Source organism: Carcharodon carcharias, chromosome 6 (assembly GCF_017639515.1).
Source record: "Carcharodon carcharias isolate sCarCar2 chromosome 6, sCarCar2.pri, whole genome shotgun sequence".
NCBI classification, from domain to species: domain Eukaryota; kingdom Metazoa; phylum Chordata; class Chondrichthyes; order Lamniformes; family Lamnidae; genus Carcharodon; species Carcharodon carcharias.
This window is the reverse complement of record NC_054472.1, coordinates 106,061,835-106,083,995: the sequence shown is the minus strand read 5'-3', so window position 1 is coordinate 106,083,995 and position 22,161 is coordinate 106,061,835. Positions and strand designations below refer to the sequence as shown.

The 22,161-nt window shown below is 43.5% G+C and overlaps 1 protein-coding gene across 1 annotated transcript in view; it reads right to left on the bottom strand.

The window, feature by feature from the left end:
- st18 (ST18 C2H2C-type zinc finger transcription factor) overlaps nucleotides 1–22,161 on the bottom strand; it is an 83,042-nt gene that overhangs the window by 18,592 nt on the left and 42,289 nt on the right. The window contains exons 8-11 of the mRNA XM_041189771.1: nucleotides 19,645–19,707; nucleotides 11,388–11,456; nucleotides 8,972–9,034; nucleotides 8,796–8,879 (exon numbers count right to left, since the gene is read on the bottom strand). Coding sequence (XP_041045705.1) covers nucleotides 8,796–8,879; nucleotides 8,972–9,034; nucleotides 11,388–11,456; nucleotides 19,645–19,707 — 279 coding nt within the window. The remainder of the gene's footprint in view (nucleotides 1–8,795; nucleotides 8,880–8,971; nucleotides 9,035–11,387; nucleotides 11,457–19,644; nucleotides 19,708–22,161) is intronic.

Sequence of the window (22,161 nt, the reverse complement as noted above, 5' to 3'; positions counted from 1 at the left end):
TTCTCAACTGCCTTTCAAGTGATTCTTCTTCATTTTGACAGATTGATAAGCTTTTCAATTACTTCCAAATGTTATTAGATGGCATGTGAGTTCTGTTTATAAAGTATATACAGGAAGACTGGGTTATGGGAGGGTAGAGGTTGAAGGGCAGGGTGATGGGGTGAAGGGAGTGAAGGGGGTAGGGGAGTGAAGGGGGAATCAGAGGCTAGGGACTGGGGAGGGTAAAAAGAGGTAGGACGGTGAAGGGGATGAAGGGATGGGGGTGAAGGGGTAAGGGGGTTAGGAAGTAGAGGAAGTGTGAAGGGATAGGGGTGTAAGTGGATAAATAAGGATGCAGGGAGTGTGAAGAGGGGCTAGGATGTGAAGGGATGGGGTGTGAAGGAGTAAACAGGGCAGGGTGAAGGGTGTTTGGGGAGTGGTTAAGGGGGTGGGAGTGAGGGAATTATAGGTGAAGAAGTGAGGGGAGTGGGTGGTAAGGGGAGTGGGGGTGATGGGAGTAGTTGGTGAGGGGGGTAGTTGGTGAGGGGATAGGAGGATGAAGATGTTAGGGGTTGAAGTGGGAGTAGGGGTGAAGGGGAGTGAAGGGGTAGGGAGATGAAAGGGGTGAGGATGAGGGGCAATTTACTCTAATCTGAAGAACTGGTACATTGTTTCTGGGAATGGATGCAGGCTTTTTAACGTGGCAGCTTTGGTATCAGCCCACCTCTGTCTCTGCCAGAGGCAGCAGGCCTGACTCCGGGCCATATCACCCCCAAGAAATGAAAAATCCCACTTACCGGCACTGCTATTGGGATTAATCCTGACTCCTGCTTCCCACCTCCAATGGGAAAATTCCAGCCCTTGCACCCAGGGCTATTTAATACCCAGTTCTGTCCTTCTCTGAATGTACTTTTTTTCTGTGTTATCGCCACAATATCACGTTCCCATGTGGTCATCTGTGCCTGCAGCTCACCGACCTTAATTAACAGGTTTTATGTCTTTACATCCATGCACTATAAACCTAACTTAGACCCTATTGTATTATCTCTTAAATTGGTCACATGCAATACCTTACTATTTCCTACTCTAGTGCTATGTGTCACTCCCAATCTTTTGTGCACCTTGTTTCCTCTTTCTAAAGTTACCACCTGGTTCCCATCACCCCACCAATTTAGTTTAAATCCTCCCCAGTAGCGCTAGCAAACTGAGTATGTTGGTTCCGGCTCTGTTCAGTGCAACCCACCACTCCCAGAACTGGTCCCAACGTCCCAGGAATCTAAAGCTAAAACTGACAAGGGTGGTGCTGTTGTTGTCTGGGGTTCCAACCTCTACCTTGCAGAGGCTGAGTGCCAACTCTCAGATTCTTCTTCCTACTTCCCCCTGGACCATAACCGTACAACTGGACATCGAGCCATTGTTTCCAGGACTGTCACTGACCTCATCTCCTCTGGACATCTTCTCTCCACAGACTCCAACATTATAGGCTCCCAAACTGGCATAGCCCACTTCTACCTCTTTCCCAAAATCCACAAACAGGACTGTCCCAGTAGATCCATTGTTTCAGCCTGTTCCTGCCCCACTGAATTTATTTCCTCCTATCTTGACGCTATTTTCTCTCTGCTTGTCTAGTCTCTTCCCACCTACATTCGTGATTCTTCTGACACCATAAGTCATTTCAACATTTTTCAATGGGCGTCCAATCCCTCTACAACTCTATCCCTTACCAGGATGGTCTGAGGGCTCTTTGTTTCTTCCTTGAACAGAGGCCCAAACTATCCCCATCCACCACCACTCTCCTCCGCCAGGCTGAACTTGGTTTCTCACTGAAGAATTTCTCCTTTAACTTGTCTCACTTCCTCCAAACATAAGGTGTGGCTATGGGTACCTGCATGGGCCCCAGTTATACCTGTCTTTTTGTGTGGTATGTGGAACATTCCTTGTTCCAGTCCTACTTGGGCAACCCCAACAACTCTTTTTCAGTACATTCATGATGACTCTATCGATGCCGCTTTGTGCTCTCATCTACGTGGAAAAATTAATCAATTTTGCTTCCAATTTCCACCCGTCTCATCTTCACATGGTCCATCTCCGATGCCTCCATTCCCTTCCTTAGCTTCTGACTCCACTTCTAGTGATAGGCTGTCAACCAATATTCATTATAAGCCCAATGACTCCCGCAGCTACCTCGGCTACATGTCCTCATACCCTGCTTCCTATAAGGACTTCATCCCATTCTCCCAGTTTCTCCATCTCCGTTGTATCTGTCCCGATGATACCACCCTCCAAAATGATGCTTCTGACATGTCATCCTTCTTCCTGAGCCGAGTTCCCCATGCAATGTTGTTGACAGGGCCCTCAACCATGTTCGATCTATTTCCTGCACCTCTGCCCTCACCACTTCCCCTCCCTCCTAGAGCCATGATAGGGTCCTCCTTGTCCTCACTTTCCACCCCATCAGCCTCTGCCTTCAATGGATCATCCTCCGCCATTTTTGCCAGCTCCAGCAAATACATCTTACCCTCATCTCCTCTGTTAGTATCCATAGGGACTGTTCCCTCTGTGACACCCTGGTCCACTCTTCCAGCACCCCAACACCTCACCCCCTTCCCACGGTATCTTCCCATGCAATTGCAGGTGCCTTAATACCTGCTCCTTTACGTCCACCCTTCTCACCATCCAAGGTCCCAAACACTCCTTACAGCTGAAGCAGTGATTCACTTGCACTTCTTTCAATTTAGTCTACTGCATTCACTGCTCACAATGTGGTCTCCTGTACACTGGGGAGACAATACGCAGACTGGGTGACTGTTTTGCGGAACACCTTTGCTCATTCCATAAGCATGATGCCTAACGTTATGTCGCTTGCCATTTCAATTCAACATGTTGCTCACATTTCTGTCCTCAGCCTGCTATAATGTTCCAGTGAAGCCCAATGCAAACTGTGAAACAGCACCTCATCTTCCGATTGGGCACTTTACAGCCTTCTGGACTTCACACTGAGTTCAGTAGACTCTTGTTTTGCTATTATCATATTCTGCTAGCTTGCTTTCAGACAGGGCTGACCCTTATGCTGGTACTAATGCCTGCTTTAGTCTTTAATACTATCATTACCATTCCCTTTGTCTTTGTCATTTAATCTTTCCTGACCTTCAACCTATCCCTGACCTTCTCCTTTGCTCCACCTGCTCCACCCCCTTTACAGCAGCATAAAACCCATAACCTTTCTTCCTCTCTTCAGCTCTGAAGAAGTCATACGGACTTGAAATGTTAACTCTGTTTCTCTCTGCACACATGCTGCCAATTCTGCTGAGTTTTTCTAGCATTTTCTATTTTTATTTCAGATTTCCAGCATCTGCAGTATTTTGCTTTTATTTAAAGCCTGCCCTTCTGCAACCTCTCAAGCCACGCATTAGTTTGCTCTGTCTTCCTATTTCTATACCCACTAATGTGTGGCTTGGGAGTAATTTAGAGATACTATCTTTCAGGTCCTACTTGCTGGTCTCTTTCCTAGCTCCCTAGAATCCGCCTGCAGGACATCATTCCCCTTGGTGTGGATATGCACATCAAGGTCCCTTTGACCTTCAGTACTTTCCAGGGTCCTACCATTCATAGTGTAATCCCTTGCCTTGTTAGCCCTCCCTAAGTGCACTACCTCACACTTTTCTGGGTTGAATTCCATTTGCCACTGTTCTGCCCACCTGACCAGTTTATTGATACCCTCCTGCAGTTTACGGCTATCCTTTTCACTATTTATCATCCTACCAATTTTCGTATCATCCGCAAACTTTTTGATCATACCCCCTACATTTAAGTCCAAATCATTTATGTACACCACAAACTGCAAGGGCCCCAGCACCAAGCCCTGCGGAACCCCACTGGAAACAGACTTCCAGTCACAAAAACAGTCCTCTACCATCATCCTCTGCTTCCTGCCTCTCAGCCAATTTTGAATTCAATGTGCCACTTTGCCTTGGATCCCATGGGCTCTTACATTCTTGACCAGTCCGCCATGAAGGACCTTGTCGAAAGCCTTTTTAAAGTCCATGTAGACCACATCAAATGCATTACTCTCATCAACACTCCTGGTTACCTCCTCAAAAAATTTGATCAAACTTCTCAAACACGACCTTTCCTTATCAAATCCAGGCTGACTATCCCTGATTAATCCATGTCTCTCCAAGTGCAGATAAATTCTGTCCCTCAGAAATTTTCCTAGTAACTTCCCCACCACTGATGTTAGACTGACTGGCTTGTTAGTTCCTGGTCTATCTCTTCCTTCCATTTTTAATAATGGGGCAACATTAGCAGTCCTCCAGTCCTCTGGCACCTCACCTGTGGCCAGAGAGGATTTGAAAATTACTGCCAGGGCCCCTGATATCTCTTCCTTTGCCTACCTCAGCAGCCTGGAATACATCTAATCTGGGCCTGTGGATTTATTCACTTTTAAGGCCACTGAACCCGTTAGTACCTCTGCTCTCTCTATGTTAATTTCCTCTAATATTTCGAAGTCCACTTGGGCCAAATCATATTTCATCTTAGTAAAATTAGCTTTTCCCCAGTTTAGGACTTTTATTCCCAGCCCAACCTTATCTTTTTCCAAAACTATCCTAAATTTAACTGAGTTATGGTCACTATCTCCAAAATGCTCCCCTCCTGATACGCCTTCCATCTGCCCATGCTATTTCCGAATATTAGGTCTAGAACTGCCTCCTTCCTTGTTGGGCTTTCTATGTACTGGCTAAAAAAGTTCTCCTGGATGCAACTTAAGAATTTTGCTCCCTCCCTACCTTGCACACTAAAATTATTCCAGTTAATAATTGGGTAGTTAAAATTCCCTACTATTACTGCCTTTTTATTCTTCCACTTCTCTGAAATTTGATTACATATTTAATCCTCTATCTCTCCCTGATTGTTTGGGGGCCTATTGTACACACCCAACAGCATGTTTGCCCTTTTTTTGTTTTTTACTTCTAGCCATATGACCTCATTTGATGATCCTTCCAAGATATCATCCCTCCTCACTGCTATAATTGATTCCTTGATTGATATTGCAGCCCCCTCCCCCTCCTCTTCTATCCCCCTATCTCATCTGAATACCCTATGTGTTCACCCTCCCCTCTCAGAGTGCTCTGAAGCTGCCCAGTGACATATTTCACCCTAGCACCAAGGAGGCAGCTTATTATCCTGGGATCACATCTGCCACTGCAGAAATGTCTGCCTCTTCCCCCAACTATAGAAGCCCCCAACACATTGTTTTCCATTATTCTTCCAGCTTCCCCCTGTAAATTGAATCAGTTGTGGTGCCATGGACTTGGTTCTGGCTGCAAACCCTAGAGGAATCATTATTTTTCACCAGTGTTAAGGACTGAATACTGGTTGGAGAGTGAAATACTCTCAGGGGGACCCTACACTACCTGCCTGATCCTCCTTGACAGCTTGGCAGTCATCCATTTCCTTTTTGCCTGAACACTCTTAAACTTCATGATGACTATATCCAGATAAGTGCTATCTACACTGTTCTCAGCCTCACAGATGCTCCTCAGTGATGCCAGCTGCGGCTCCAGTTCCAACACCTGGAGCTCAAGCTGCTGCAACTGACAGTACTTCCTGCACATGTCTTGTAAGTGTTAATGTTCAAAGAAACTTGTGTCTGCTTGTCCAAGGAATGCAGAAAGTTAGCATTGCAGGTACAGCAAGCAATTAGGAAGGCAAATGGCATGTTGGCCTTTATTGCAAAGGGATTGGAGTACAGGAATAAAGAAGTCTTGCTACAGTTGCACAGGGTTTTGGTGAGACCACATCTGGAGTACTATGTGCTATTTTGGTCTCTACATTTAAGAGAGGATATGCTTGCATTGGAGGCGCTACAGTGTAGGTTCACTAAATTGGTCCCTGGGGTGAAGGGGTTGTCCTATGATGAGAGGCTGAGCAAACTGGGGTTATATTCTCAGGAGCTGTGAAGAATGAGATGATCTCATTGAAATCTACAAAATTCTGAAGGGGCTTCATAGGATGGACACTGAGAGATTGTTTCCATTGGGCAGGGAATCTAAAACATGGGGGCACCATCTCAGGATAAGGGGCCAAACATTTAGGACTGAGATGAGGAGAAATTTCTTCACTCAAAGGGTTGTGAATCTTTGGAATTCTCTACCCCAGAAGGTAGAGAATATCATTGAATACATTTAAGGCTGGGATAGGCAGATTTTTGGTCTTTCTCGGAATTAAGGGATATGGAGACCAGCCAGGAAAATAGAGTTAAAGCCCAAGATCAGCCATGATTGTATTGAGTGGCATAGCAGGCTCAATGGGCATATGGCCTACTCCTGCTCCTATTTCTTATGTTCTTCTAGTTGTGCAGGAGATAAGAATTGTCCTGGAGTTCCCACATGGAACAGAATATGCACTCCATGAGACTAAGGTGCTCTGCCATGCCTCTATTCATTAGATTTGAATTTAACAGGAATAAAATAAAGCCTTAGCAAAGACTCAAAATTAAGAGCTCACCAGCTACTCACCAACCAGCTCAAACTGAGGCCACTTTTAGTTATCTTTACCTCATTTCTTGATATAATTCTATGCCATTTTTCTCTTATAATATAAAATGATTTAAATAACATTGTTTTTAATGCTAAGTTGCCGTGACAAATTTTGGATACATGCTTAATAAATAAAGGAGAAACAATAATGCATTATTAATTTTAGGATTGATCTATTCAAATGTCGAGAACACGTGGCACACAACTGGTCTTTTCAATCATTGCCAAATCTGTCGCGAACATGTCCAGAATTACAATGTTATGTTTTCTGCAAGCAAAAGCTCCTGCTAGTCTGGATTATCCTGCAGGGCAAGGATAATCTTCAGATCCTCTTCTCCACAATGTACAGCCTCCTCAAATCATCTCATCTTCTACCTTTAACCTCAATACTAATTGTGAAAATGTATAGAATTCTTTGAGGGTGGAGTTGGACTTTGTTATGCTTGTTTTCTTGTTGGAAAACAGGCACAAACTAATCCAATTTATGAGGATAACCTTCAGCGCCTGAATGGTGTTGGAAACTTGTCCTGTGCTGTATTCATTCTGGAGTTGTAGAGACATCTCAGGTGCCTGAGTAAAACAGGTTTTAAGCCCCTTAAATATGCTTATAAGGAACTTAATGTCTTTTTCGGACCCGAGTTGGAAATTGGTTTACCCGGATCACAGGCGGTATTGGGCCATAACTAAATTTCACCCCATAATCTTCGGTCCATTTCATCCTTATCTACAGGCTGCAGTTAATGGCATAATTTACACGCACAGGATCAATTTTCATCTCAATAGTGATAGCATGTAGCTCTAACAACTCTCCACCACCTTTCTCTCCATTACTGCCTCCATGTAATCTGATCAGCTACCTGGCATAATGGTTCATAGCTTTTTTTAACTGAACAAAAGAAAGATTGTTGTTATTCATTTTGGTTCCCTATAAACTATTTCTTTTCTATACTGACTCCATCCTCCTTCCCTACCAAATATTCAACTGAACCAGGCCAGACAAAAATTTGATGGATTTCTGGACCTGGAACTGAGCTTCAGAGTCCACATTCCATCCAGTCCCAATATTGCTCATATGCATTGGCTATCTATCCAGCACAGACATTAACTTTAAAACTATCTACCTCATCTTCAAAGTTCTACGGCCTTGCCCCATGTTAGCTGTGTAACCTCCTTCAGCCTTAGATTCGGTCCATCATCATTTGGCATTATGTTTATGGCTGTTTGTGCGTCCTGCTTTCCATTTATTCAGCTACATGAGCTTTACTTTTTGGAACACCCTCACTAAACATTTCTCTACTTTAAAAAATCTGCTCAAAAATGATTATTTTGATTAAGCTTTCAGTCACCCCTCCCAGTCTCTCTCTTTATGCTTTGGCACCTGTGTGTCCATCTACTTCTTTTGCGAAGTGTCTGTGGATACATTTTTTACCTTAAAAAAACCAGATAAATGCAAGTTGTTATCACTTAACATTATTTGACCAGAAAAATCCTTTTCTGGGAAAAATGATTTCAACATAATTCACTCATGACCGATCATTTCATAAAAGTGCATTTTTTTTTACAGTATCTACTTGGTGAAAGGTGAGCATTATAAGCAGGAGGAACTATTTTAGGTTTAATTTTAAAGGTATAGAAAGGACACCTTCCATTTATATAGTGCCTTTCGCAACCTCAGGACATCTCAAATAACTTTACAACCATTGAACTACTTTTGAAGTGCAATGACTAGTGTAATGTAGGAAACGCAGCAGCCAATTTGCACACAAGGTCCCATAAACATCAATAAAATAATGAGCAGATAATCTTTTTGAATGTTAAGTATTGAACAGGAAAAAAAATCCCCGCTCTTCTTCAAATAGTGTCAGAGGATCTTCTTATATCTACCTAAAATGGTAGACAATTTAATAACTCATATAAAAGACATTACCTCCAGCAGTTTAGGAGGCCCTTAGTACTAGCCTAGATTTTAATACTCAAATCTCTAAAATGGGACTTAAACCCACAATCCTCTGAGTCAGAGGCCAACACATTACCACTGAGCTACCGTTGACATGCCTTGAGGTTATTTCAAATTTTAATTCACTGTGGGTAAAAAAGGTACATAAAGATTTCTCATGACTTATCTTCAACATATGCTCAAACATCATCTGTAGATTAGATCCCATAAATTACTGCCTGATAAATAAACAAAGATTACCTTTTTTTAAAAAAAGTGATGTCAAAGACATTACCAACTGGCAGAATTTCTAAATAATGGGCTGTTGTGTTCCATCCTACCTGACTAATTCTGAGTCTTCTTTATCATCCTTGCTGGATGTTAGTTTAATTCCACCTTTTTTTGCACGGGGGCATCCAGAGAGGCTGCAAAATAAAATTAATGGTACACTCACATATGGAACATTTGATGTTTATTGGCACAGCCCTTAAGTCTTTCAGTATATTACAATACTTACCTTCTGTGTGAAGCATAATTTCCAGTCACATGACCAGAGCCATCACAACCAGGTGTTGGACACCTAACGTAATAAGAGCAAAATATGTTGAGCATTAATATATCATGTACTAAATCTGATATAAATTTAACTTCACTTGTTGGATTATCATTCAACAATAAATCCACTTCCAGCAGATTTTTAAGAACATAGCTCATTGTGAGCGCTGGTGAATGCATTACTTAGAAATCACTCTGCACCCTCAAATTGACAAAAATGAGCTAAAATAGAAATTCAAAGACATTATCAAGAAGTGCTGCGTATCTTAATTTCAGCCTGCCTTGAAGAAAGCAGAGTCTTTGTTTTATTTTGCGAAGCTACCATCTTGTTGTCAGGATTGTGTGAGTATCTCCTGGTAGCCCCAGGAAAAACTGTCATAGAGGCATTTAGAAATTTGTTCTGTTGTTATTTTCATAGAACACTTTTGTTTGTTGGTCATACCAAAACTGGAGATCAAAAATAAGGTTGTTTGACTGGCCAGGGTAGTTGGAGGTGGGATGTCATGTGATGAAACTTTCAGGAATACATCAAACCAGAGTTGGTATCCCCATCAAACACAAAGATAATATATGTGCCTTCATTGGGCCGTAACTTTTGTGGCATGGCGATCAGAGTTGGATCCTTGTTACTTAACTTAAAATAAAGCTGCTCCTTTCTCACCTGATCTTCTGACCCAGGCCGGGTAAGAAAGGTGCAATGCAGCAGGCTCCCGAGGCCTTGTGTCCAGGACAGCTGAGTCAGAGGTAAGGAAGCACTAGCTGCCATAAAGCAGGAAATTTTAAAGGTCCAGCCACTTTAAGTAGCCAGGGAGAAGGTAAGTGGGTAGGATGCAGGGGTGGTTGGGTAAGATGTGGGGGTCAGGTGGTCAGAGAGGGGGGGTTATTAGTGGCGGGAGGGGGGAATTAGTCATTAAGGAGGAGGTGGTGAGTGGGTGGGTTGTCAGTGCGGAGGTTTGGATGGTCATTGGGGGGTAGTAAATAGGAGAATGTGGTCAGTTTGAGGGGGGGTGTTGGGTGGTAAGTGTGGTTCTCCAGCCTTTGAGGTAACCCCCCAGGTACAATGCCCCGGGGAATGGAAGTTATGGGTTAAAAGCTTATTTTCTCAGCTATTCAACTTGGGGCAGAATTTTATGGCCCTGTTTTGGCGGGGACGGGGCTGTAAAATGCGGCGAGTCATTATAAATCGCATTGACGACTGCGGGAATGTAAAATCCCACTGTCGTAATATTCCACCCATAGAAGTTGCTACTTTGGTGCTCCAACTATATATTGTAAAAAAAAGATGCACTGTGATAAAATGATTGGTTATGTTAATTGTTAAAAAAATTACATCAGTTTATATCTTGATGCAATATGGGGTTTTTGTTCACCTGGAAACAAGAATCCTTTTTGAAACAAAGCCTGGTTTATGAGAAAGCATTTGGGTACTAACAGTCAGTGCATTAGAGTGGGATGAACATAGGTTTGATCCTTGCTTGTTCCATTTGCATTGAGATTTGTGACAACCTGGGAGTAGATCCCATGCCTGATGAATCAGCTGTAGAGACATCAATGCTGGCAGCCTCTGTGGAAAGTAGGAGGTTCAAACAAAATGTCCTTGAACTGAAGCAGTGCTATGTCATTTTCTCTCTACAGATGCTGCCTGACCTGCTGTGTGTTTCCAAAAATTTCTGTTTTTATTATTGTTCTTTGACTATGAGATATTACAGAATGACCTCGGGTGAATCTCCATTCTGTTTGCCCTCCTTTATTGTGGCGAAGCAGCTAACCTCCACTCTGTATCATTCCTCCTCAAAAACTGTGGCTAAGATTAGGAATGTCAGATGTGAGGAACTGTATACAGCCTCATATTGTGCTAATTCATAATGGAACACATTTCTCTGCCACTCTTTTGTACAAGAGATATCCATTCTTTGAACAGCAGATTGTTCCTTTTACCATTTTCCTGAAGAGAGTATAATTCTAAATTTATGACACTCCACAATGAGTCTTAGCAGGTAATTTGACAACGAAGATTATTGAATCTGAATTAGATCCCATCCTTCCTCCATAAACAATATATAACAAGCATAATTAGAGAGCAACCAAGAATGTAAACTCTAACTGATCTCCTCCCTCCATAGCTCAGAGAGACTAATTAACTCAGCAAGTACCAATAAAGCCTTTGGAGAAGCTCAAAACAGAGGATTTCTTGAAGGATGTATTTTTAAAATATACTTGGTTACTGAAGGTTTTGAATATAATCTTCAGTATGCCAGCAGAAAACAAAAGACGCTACCTCCCTGTGGTCAGCATGCCTCCTGCCAGTCATTCAAGCCTGACATTGACATAATGAAAAGATATTGAAAAAAATTATAAAATAGACTTTGAATGCATACTTCAGTTCTTGGGAGCTGGCTGCCATAAGACTCTTAAGGCTCTTGTCAGCCAAAGGACAACCGGACACACTGCAAAAAAGAAAATAAATATTTATTTTCCATTACCTCACTGATAATCTATTAATATTTTCTAAGCAGAAAAAAAATATGATGAAGAAACACTACAACATCTTTACCTGCAAACAGAGATTTCATGGGCAGAATTTTCCCCCGTCGAGGAGGAAGTTCAGGAGCGGGCGCATGCAGGTGTGCCTCCGATTGGCGCCCCTGATCGGGGGCATGCTGCCATTTTACGTGAGCGGGCCAATTAAGGCTCGTCCAGCGTGATGTCTGCTAGGAAGCGCTATACATTCCCATTGCGGGTGGGAAGGGGGATTCCCTAAGCCGAGAGTGCGCTCTTTCACGCATGCATGCGAAAGAGCGCACTCATCTCCCTGAGGCTAAGTGTTGCCTCAGGGAGATCGGCGCCAAATTCAAAAATGTTAAATGTAGAAAAATAAAATTTCTCTGACATGTCCCCTCATGTGACACTGTCACATGAGTTGGGACATGCCCATCACTTTTAATTAAACATTTATTAAATTTTAAAAGACCTACATGAAACCTCATCCCGCCCGTGAATGAGGTTTTATGCTTTTTCTGAAGCCCACCAGGGCTCCTGGCCTGCCCGCCAACCTTAAGGCTGAACGGGCAGGTCCTTTAACGAGTTCAATTACTTTTTAAATGGCTTCAATAGGCCATTGACAGGTCAGCGATCATCTAGGTGATTCGCCCCGCCAACCTGAAAATTGAAATGCCGCAGGGCGACGTCAGGAGTTCCTCCCGACATCATCCCACATCATTTTACGTTTCGGCGAGCGAGCCCCGACCCCCCGCTTGCCGACCTCAATATCCTGCCCCATGTTTAGATTCAGATGATCCATTCAGACAACAGGATGTTTCTGATTATTTCATTGGGTATGTAAATATTTAAAAATCCAGTTGTTATATGGGATTTTGATGCACTCATTAATAAATTAATTTGTTGCGGGTTATATTTAACTTCATTACTGGCATTTCAGAATGATACAAAATATTTAATTAATGACAAGCTGCTGAGTGAGTGGTTTAATGTACATCATCCTCCTGCCATCATTAACTACCTTTCAGAAATGTATTATGAGCATTATTTATCTTTACTGCATAATTTATACATTTGGCTTTGAATTTTGGCAGAAGTTTATATTGAAATATTAAAATAAAGTCAAGGGATATGCTCTGAAATTTTTGATTATCAGTATGGAATTCTATGTGACATAAAAGAAATTCTCAATTTGAAAATGCATTCCAAATGAGCATTAACATTTTATATTACATTTCTTAAATTAAACCTGGACACATTTTTTTTCACTCTGTTTGTGAAACTGCACAATGGTTTGTATAAAATTGCATGCTAGTACAAACTTGGGCCCAGCACAGCTAAAACACATTTTTACTATGCAAATATATTTTAACTTGGGCTATTTTTTTATATAAATTACGTATGTTTTAGTAAAGACGTTCATAAATGTTAAGGTTTTTTTAATTGCTTTTGGAAACAGATTGAGAAGGTTTCCATGTACTGGAAAAAATATATTTGTGACTTTTTCTTCAATGGATAAACTCCAAGAGAAAGCTCAATTTAAATCACTTAAGATTCAGATGTAGTTCCTTTAAAATCACTAACATGTTATATTATTGCAGTGTGTCCAGTTAGATAAGCACAACAGTCACTTGAGACATTTTGAAAACAAATACACAGCTTACAGGAGAGCAGTTTTTAATTTAGCCACAAACCGCGGGCCAATTTTCTGTTTCTAAAAGATACAGTTGCTGGCAGAACACATAATGGAGAAATTATGCATATTTTTTGCAAATCATTTTTATAACTTGTGATCCAGGCTTCAGTTATCCACACTTGTGTCTGAGAGCAGAAGCTGTAAAGCACCAGGTGTTATTAGCAAGACAGGAGTTAAATCACTGTAACTTGCACCTTATCCAACAGCACCAAACCTTGTACCCATGCATTACATGCATATGCAAGCCTTTATTCCTGGCCAGTAAAGGTTGAATGTTTTCATCGCGCATTTCAGAGTTGCTGCTTTTTAAAACTTAATAAAACAGCTTTACAGTAAATTTCTAAACAATCTAGAAAGTACATTTGACTTCAAGAGCACCCATGAGCTGATTTCCAACACATCACTGCACTTCAGTCAATTCATGACCCAACTCTGCACTCATATTATTATGGGCTAGATTTTCATATTAGAGGTGGGTAATGGGATTCAAGGAATTTCCATGCTTGGTACACCCGCCTTGTGAAAAAGCACCTCGAAAAGCACAATTTTTGTTTGGGGGTGGGGGCGGGGTGGTGGGGGCAGTGCATGCTGGAGTTGGGCTCTGCACCCTGGAAACAGTTTGGAGGCAGCCACAGGGGCTGTTGAGTGCTGAAGCGGGCTGGTTAAAAGGCCTGCCTTTGTTTCTCTAGAATTTCATCCCTCACATCTCACGATACCACCCTGTGCCTGTACATGCCAATGCTTGCAAATACATGCCTCCCCAGCCACCCCCAACAGCCACCATAACGCTCCATGCCAACCCATGCCCTCTACCCACCCACACTCCTCATATGCTCTATGTTAACCCATGCCACTCCACCTATCCCCATGCAATCCACTCAACCCCAATGGCCCCTCACACCCTTCATGCCAATTCATAGCAATTCTATGTCTATTCACCAAGTATACACTCAACATAGAACCAATGAACCATTTTAACACTCCACCCTGCTCTCTTGCCCACATGTCTGTCTTTGGCTTGCTGCATTGTTCCAGTGAAGCCCAATGCAAACTGGAGGAACAGCACCTCATCTTCCGACTAGGCACTTTACAGCCTTCCGGACTGAATATTGAATTCAACAACTTTAGATCTTGAACTCCCTCCTCCATCCCCACCCCCTTTCCGTTTCTTGCCCCTTCCTTTTGTTTTTTCCGATAATTTATATAGATTTTTCTTTTCCAACCTATTTCCATTAATTTTAAATCTTTTATGCCCTGCTAGTCTTTCCACCCCACCCCCACAAGAGCTGTACCTTGAGTGCCCTGCCATCCATTCTTAATTAGCACATTCGTTTAGATAATATCACCACCTTCAACACCTCTTTGTTCCTTTGTCTGTGACATCTTTTGGTTATCTGCTCCTATCACTGCTTGCTTGTACCTACAACCACCCCCCTCCATTTCTCTCCCCGCCCCGCCCCCCCCACCTTAATCCAGCTTATATTTCACCCCTCTCCTAATATTCACTCAGTTCTGTTGAAGGGTCATGAGGACTCGAAATGTCAACTCTTTTCTTCTCCGCTGATGCTGCCAGACCTGCTGAGTTTTTCCAGGTTATTCTGTTTTTGTTTTGGATTTCCAGCATCCGCAGTTTTTTTGTTTTTATATAGAACCAATGAACCCCACTGTAACAATGACTGTGGACTAGCTTTAAAAACATTTCATAGCTTCCTTTAAAAAATGGTGTTATTCCAACCCTATAAAAATATTAATCAACCAGACCTTTTAAGTATCAATTGCAGAAAGTATAAGCACTTGACACATTTTTACCTAGTGTAAAGAAACATTGAGCTATTGGGCAGAATTGTCCCAGATTTACACTAAGTGTGGTAGTGGGTGGGAAAAATGATGTTTCACCTGCTGGCTGCAATGGCGGCTTTTCGCATTGCATTATCCCATTCTCGGCACATCCCACCTCATTAATTATGTATCCCCAGGAAACATGCCAGGTCGCTGGTGGGGCAGCCTCTGATTCGCTTGCCCCACCGTCACCTCAGGCCCTCAGTAAACTGGGCGCCATATTCAAAGGTTGCCCCTGCACAGTGCTAGCACACTTCAAGTGATAGGAAGCTGCTGGGAACTGATGGCTGCCAAAAGAAAGAAACAAATTGTCACAAATTTAGCTATATCTCCCTCAAGTGCCTACTGGACACAGTGCAGGCCCACCGCAAAGTCTACACCCACTCTGGATGAAGGCCAGGAAGCAAGGTCACCAATCCAGCATGGGAGGCAGTGGCAGCAGAGGTCAATGCCAGTGCCCTGCAATAGAGGACAGCCATCCAGTGCAGGAAGAGGATGAATGCTCTCATCCATTCTGCCAAGGTAGGTCACTCTTCTCATCACTCTCAACTCACACACTCACAAACTCATCACGCAACAACAGGGATCTCACAACTCAAGGGACAACACCACTAACTCTCACACACACCTTCATATCTCCATCAGGCTCATCTCCTCTGCAGCTCGCGTCCTCATCCTGCCCATGGCTCCATTCACCACACAAACAGTCCATGCCATGTGTCCCTTCACACTCCCTCCATCTGTTTTCATGCAGGAGAAGCTGGCTTACAACAGCAGGGAGAGGTCTCAGACCGGGGGTGGAACGGCCCACATTAGACCCCTCACTCACTTTGAAGAGCGTGCCATTACACTGACTGGTGAAGACATGGATCGTGCTTGTGATGACAGTGAGGTTGGCAGCAAACACCCATGTGAAGATCCTGCATCACATCATCCCTCTCTCAATGCAACTGTGAGTGCTCTCTCTCCTGCTTTTGATTGTGCTGCCTTGCATTACTTATCTCTACTTTGGTTCACAGGGAGTGCTGCCAAGTGACTGACACCCTCAGTCAGCCACTTCCTCAGCTTCATCCATGTCCTCATCTCCAGCCAAGAGAACACTTCCTCCATTGATGAGCTGGAAATAAGCAGCCTGGAAGACCCATTACAGTGCTTACCCACACCCTCCACCAACGAAGAGACGCATACCTTGGTGGGACCTAGATCTAGAGCAGACTTGAGTTCACAATCTGCTGGTCACCGCACAGAAAAGTGTCCATTATAGGAGGAGGTAGATTCAGCCGAGCCCAGCATTTGGAGGACTGTTGGAGAAGAGGCATCTGTGAGGTCCGGGTAAGATGATGAGCCTCTGGACTTGGTCTTCCAACTCATCCTGAAGAACCAGAAGGCGGCAGGGGAATGTCACATATAGCTGTTGGAAGCCCTCAAAAGAGTGGCACATGAGTTGGAAGAGCGCATCTGTCTGGTCTCTACTGAAGTGCCTACATGTGCATGCACTGAGGTCTCCATGGGGAGGACGGCAGACAACACGGAGACCCTGGTTCAGCAGAACACGGAGACCTGAATTCCATCGCGGTAGCCATGAGTGAGTTCCTGTAGAACACAAGAGGGAAATGGGGCACTTTGATGTGTCCTCCCTGCCCCCCCACCCAGCCAGGTGCTCCTTCCCCTCAAGGAGTCAGGCCAGGGCCCTCGGGCACCCAAAGAGAGGAGGAGCGGCAGCTGGACATCCCAGGGTCATCCACTCAGGAATCTCAGAGGCTGTCCTCTCCCTCCAAGTCCCTTTTGCCTGTGACCCCCTCAACCTCATTCTCTGGCACCTTAGAGGGAGCAGCTGGCCCACAGGAAGACAGCCAAAGCAAGCCAGGTCCCTGAAGGCCTCAGTTCTCCAGAGGACACATGTCGAAGTCATCAGAGGCAACAGGGCCAACCATTGCCCAGGCTGTCTCCACCCCTGGTGTGGATGTCAGGGCAGCACCTAGAAGTGTTAGGCCTAGAAAAGTTAAGAATTTCTGATCACAAGTGGTTGCACAGGTGAACACATTTTGTTACTTTATAATCTGAAAATGTATTCACTTTCACTGAGTAATGTGTATTGGTGTCTTTCAGCTTTATTGACAGGCTTTGTGAGCCCTCCCCATGCAACCCCCCCAACTAGCAGTTCAGCTGCATGCAGCCAGACCCCAAGTGATTCTGGAGGGAGATGTGTGTGTGTTTGTGTGTGTGTGTGTGTATTTGTGGCAGGGCCTTTCGGTGCCTTGTGCAAGCATTTCCCCATGCACGTTTCCTCCATCACAATTATCTCAATGTCCTGAGCATTTTCAGTGCTGCCTGCTGGGGTTCTCTTTCAGTTGTTAATCTGAGCCGACCTGTATCTCCACCCACCCACTGATCACACTCCCATGCAGCACTTGCGTCCATCCAACACGAGACTCCACCCACTTTCAATTTCAAAAACATGCTTGTATTAAGGTTTCTTCTCAGCACCCCCATCCTTTCCTCCCCCTCAGTCACTCATGTCCTTTCCCCCATCATTGTTGACCTCCTTGGCATCACCTTCTGCCTCGCCATCACCTACTAACCAGAAATCTTTTCTTTCCAGGATGCCCAGGTGAACATGCACATTCCTGAAAATCCAACCGCCATCCATCTTCATCTCCCCGACCTCCTCCTTCCCACCCCCAGGGTCCATGTCTGCCTCCGAGTCCCCAACAACCACCGTTGCTGTCCCTTCTACCGCTACTGTCGCACACTCACCCTCCCATTCTTCCAGCTCACTCTGCCCCCTTTCATACTCACCATTCCCTCCTACCACCCCAGCCCCAGTTCCCTCCCTAGGAGGAAGTAATTGACTCCACAGACCCTTGCCTTACATGTTCACTTGGACATCCCCCCCACTTACTCCCTCCTCCACCCTTATTCTTTCCTCCCCCAAGACTCCTTCCTCCCCCTGGATTCCTTCCCAATTCCGAATACCTTCCTCCCCCTCAAAGTCCTTCCCCCTTCCAAACTCCTTCCTCCCACTGAAGACCATCCCCTCCCCCAAAGTCCTTCTTCCCTCCAAACTCCTTTGCTTACACCCTCCTTCCCCTTATACCTACCTCCCCATTTACTGCATTCTCCCCATTACACTTTCCTCCCCCATACTCCCTCCATCCCTCGCCAGCTTCACCCCTCAACACGTTCATTCCCTCTCTCCCCATCTCACCCCGCAACGTTGTTCCTGCATTCCCAAACTCATCTCCCCCTGACACCTTCGATCCCCCCTTCCCAAAATCTACCCCCTCACTCGGAACCTTCATTCCCCCCTCTCAACCTCACCAACCTCACAGTACATCTTCCTCTCCCAGTCAAACCTAGACCTTGCTTTCCCACCCCCATCCCCACCCTGGTACACCTTCCTCTCCCACTCACAGCTGGACCTTCCTCTCCACCCCTTTGCACCCCACCCCCTTGCCCCCCCCTCCCCCCCTTGATAATCATCCATAGCAGCTCGTGGCCTAGGCTGTGATGTCCCGAAGCAGACCTCGGGCATCAATGGAGATTTCCCACCTTCCGTGAGCTGCTTCGTGGCAGAGCCATGTCCATGAGAATCTGCCCAACATGTGATGCAGATGTTCCTCCTGGGTCCAGTAGCTGTCAGGCTCCAGCATCTTCTGCTGCTCAGATATCCGCAATCTGTCCCAACTTCTGCACGTCACACTTGACAAGACATGTTCTGAGCCGGCCTGTTTTCCTGCCGACCTGGGCGGTAAATTTGACGTAGGGGAATGAATCTGTCAAGCAGGCAAGATGATGAGATGCATGTGCATTGAAGTTAGGTTTCCGATGTCCAGCGGCAGGAAAGGTGGCCCGCCATTGATGGGTAGATCGGACGATCACAAACTTGTTTCACAACAGCGTGAAACTGATGTTTGGCCTCCTCGTCATACTGTCCACTCACAACCAATGGGGCTGGAAAATTCCAGTCTTTGACAAAATAGATCTAAAAAGAATCCTGTCAATCTAGCAATATTTTCCCTTGTGTGCACCTGTTTCAGCAAACTAATGGAAGTCTAGGCTTTCAGCCAAGCCTCATTATGCATGCAGGAGTCCATGAGAAGTGGGTTTCACTCCACCAAAATTATGGGGATGTAAGAGATGCCTACTACTGCAGTAGAGCCAGTCAGGTTGGGAATGCAAGTCCACTCCTTTCTTCTGTGCTAGCAAAAATTGTAGGCGCCAGGAATGGGAGTGGGAATCATGAAGTCAGGTCTTGTCTGCCATTTTTAAAGGTCCGTGGAGTCATGGAGACTCTGTGAAAATCAAGCCCTATATCGCTGCAGATGGAAACTGTTTTGCAACGATGCAAAGTGAGTGCACAACTGCATCCTGTGTGCATTAAAAAATCTGTTTTGAAAACCTAACTCTCTCACAAAGAAGATAAACTTCAGATCAAACATAAGCACTTCTGCACCTGCACAATGAAACCAATAAGGTGAAACCACAACAATGTAACTACACATTGCAATAAAAAGCCTGCTAAAGTATAATTGGTTTATATTTAATCAAATTCGTGCTTCTTATAGGTGTTTGGGAGTGAGGAAAACTGCTTTAAATACCTGCGGTGTGATGCGTAATTTCCAGTTACATGGCCACTACCATCACATCCTGGAGTTGGACAACTAGGAAAAAGCATAAGAAAAAAGACTGTCAAATTAACAGCTCTAGCAACAATAGCAGCAGCTCCAGGCTTCCAAAGTAGATAATTATTTAAGTCAACAATATCCATGCCTATGTATTTAGGAGAGGTAGCTATGACTTGGTTTCGCTCTTCAGAGTTACATCTTGAATTGTAATTTGACATCTTATTATTGTGTTTAGAGGATAATTCCAAGCTCTGAAAAAAATATTTTTTTTGACATTCTGCAGGAAAGCTTTTGTAACCAGTTATTACATAGTGTTTTTTTTATCCCTTAGCCATTATTTTACACTCTGAAAAGGGGAAATAAAACCCTGTAAATTAGGAGTCAAAGGTTATTGGGGGTGGGAAGGAAACTGGAGTTGAGGCCACAATCAGATCAGACATGATCTAATCAAATGGCAGATCATGCTTGAGTAGTTAAATGGCCTACTCCTGCTCCTAATTCGTATGTTCGCACATATGTTAGGAGGGTTCCTAAGTATACAAGCAGCAGAAAATTTTGGCAAAGGTTTCTAGCGATATCTTCACAATACTTAATTGTACTCTTAGGAATCAGAAGGCAGTTTGAAGCAAGTAAATAATTTTTAAAAAAGACTTGCATTTATGTAATTCCTTTCTTGACCTTACGACGTTGTAAAGTGATTTGCTGTCAAAGAAGTACTTTTGAAATGTAGCCACTCTTGTAGGGAAATACAGCAGACAATTTCCACATAGCAAGGTCCCACAAACAACAATGAGATAGTGTGTAGATAATCTGTTCTCCTCGTGATGATTTGGGTGGAGGGATTAATATTGGTCAGTACATTGGGATGTCTCCCCTGCTCTTCTTCAAGTAGTGTCATTGGATCTTTTTATGTCTACATGAGAGAGCACAAAGGTCCTTAGTTTAACATTTCATTTGAAAGATGGCACCTGACAGGATTCCATCATGAAAGTGTCAGCCTTGAAACTTGTTTATCCTGTGCTGGTGAATGATGAATGTAAATTATCATTAGAACTGAATTTAAGTCATCTGTTCTGTATAGTGAGCTTAATATACCAGTTGATTGGGGCCCAGAGTTTCCTTTCAAGTCATCTACCTGCCCTCTTGGGTAGACATAAAAGATCTCATGACACTACTTGTGTAACTACAGCAATACCCATAATTTCATAGCACAGCATGATTTGTGACATGGCAGTGCTGCAGAGTTATGTTAGGTACTTTTACAAACACTTTTTACCTATGTATTTTGTCAGTATACTAGTTAGGTATGAATTCATGTATGTTATTTTTTCAATCTTGAATTTAATCCTTCAAACGCTCTGCTAATCCAAGTCTGGGGCACAGAGACAGAACTAGGCTTCATTGAGAGTTAAGAGTTGTTGAAGAGAAAAGAAGTGTTTGACACATAGGTAACTCATCTTCTTGAAATTAACTTTATCAATTGAGTTGTGGAGTTTCAGTTGAGATCATGAATGAAGAGGTAATAAACGAAGAGTTGATAGTAGAACCAGTTGCTCTTGCAGAGAGCCAGCCTGGACATGATGGGCTGAATGGTCTCCTTCTGTTTTGTTATCTTTCATGATTCTATGATTAAAGCTAAGAGGTGACCTCTGTCAATTAAACTTCTGAAAGTAAATGAAGAAATGAAAGAAACAAGACTTTTCCTGCTTCATCAAAGGAAATGGAGGAGATGTAAGCATTTCAACTATGGCACATGGGAAAAATAGGAACTGTGAGCATCAATACAATGCAATCTGTGGGACATTGATAAATGTAGTGGAGACAGGAGTAAATGGGAAATGCAAAGTATCTGGCACACTGATGGAATATGCATGTGGACAAAAGAAACTAACATTTTCTTGGATGATTCTTGGTTTGCAATATTGTATTTTTCCATTAAAATGAATACTTAAATTGGCATACTGCAACATCTTTAGTGTATGGAGCATTAAAACAAATTCAATAATGCATAGAATGATGCAAAAGTGCACTCAAGCAGTTTTCATTGCATTCACATATCATTATAATATTAATGAGGACACAAAGGTATCATATTCCTGCTCAGCAGGAAGGTATCTAAATAGAAGATTAGAATAGAAATGCCACACACAAGAGGAGATTACATATGTGCGGTATCTTTTTTTTTGATGGAAGATTTGAAATCTTTTCAGTTCCTCCCCAGCTCTCTTGCTTTGTCAAATCATTCAATGAGGTTGATGCACAACACTGTAAAATGGGTGAGAATGAATTAAAACTTCCCCAATTTCCATTTGACTTCAATGGAAATTAAAAAAAAACAGCTGCTAATTCACTTTTACCCACTTTACACTGCCACCCAAAGACAAATTGCTCCATTAATTATCTCAACCTGCAATCTTCATATGTTTATTAAATGATGAATGCAAGTTGTTGTACACTTCAGGTAAGTCATGTATGGTGAGCTGTAACTTA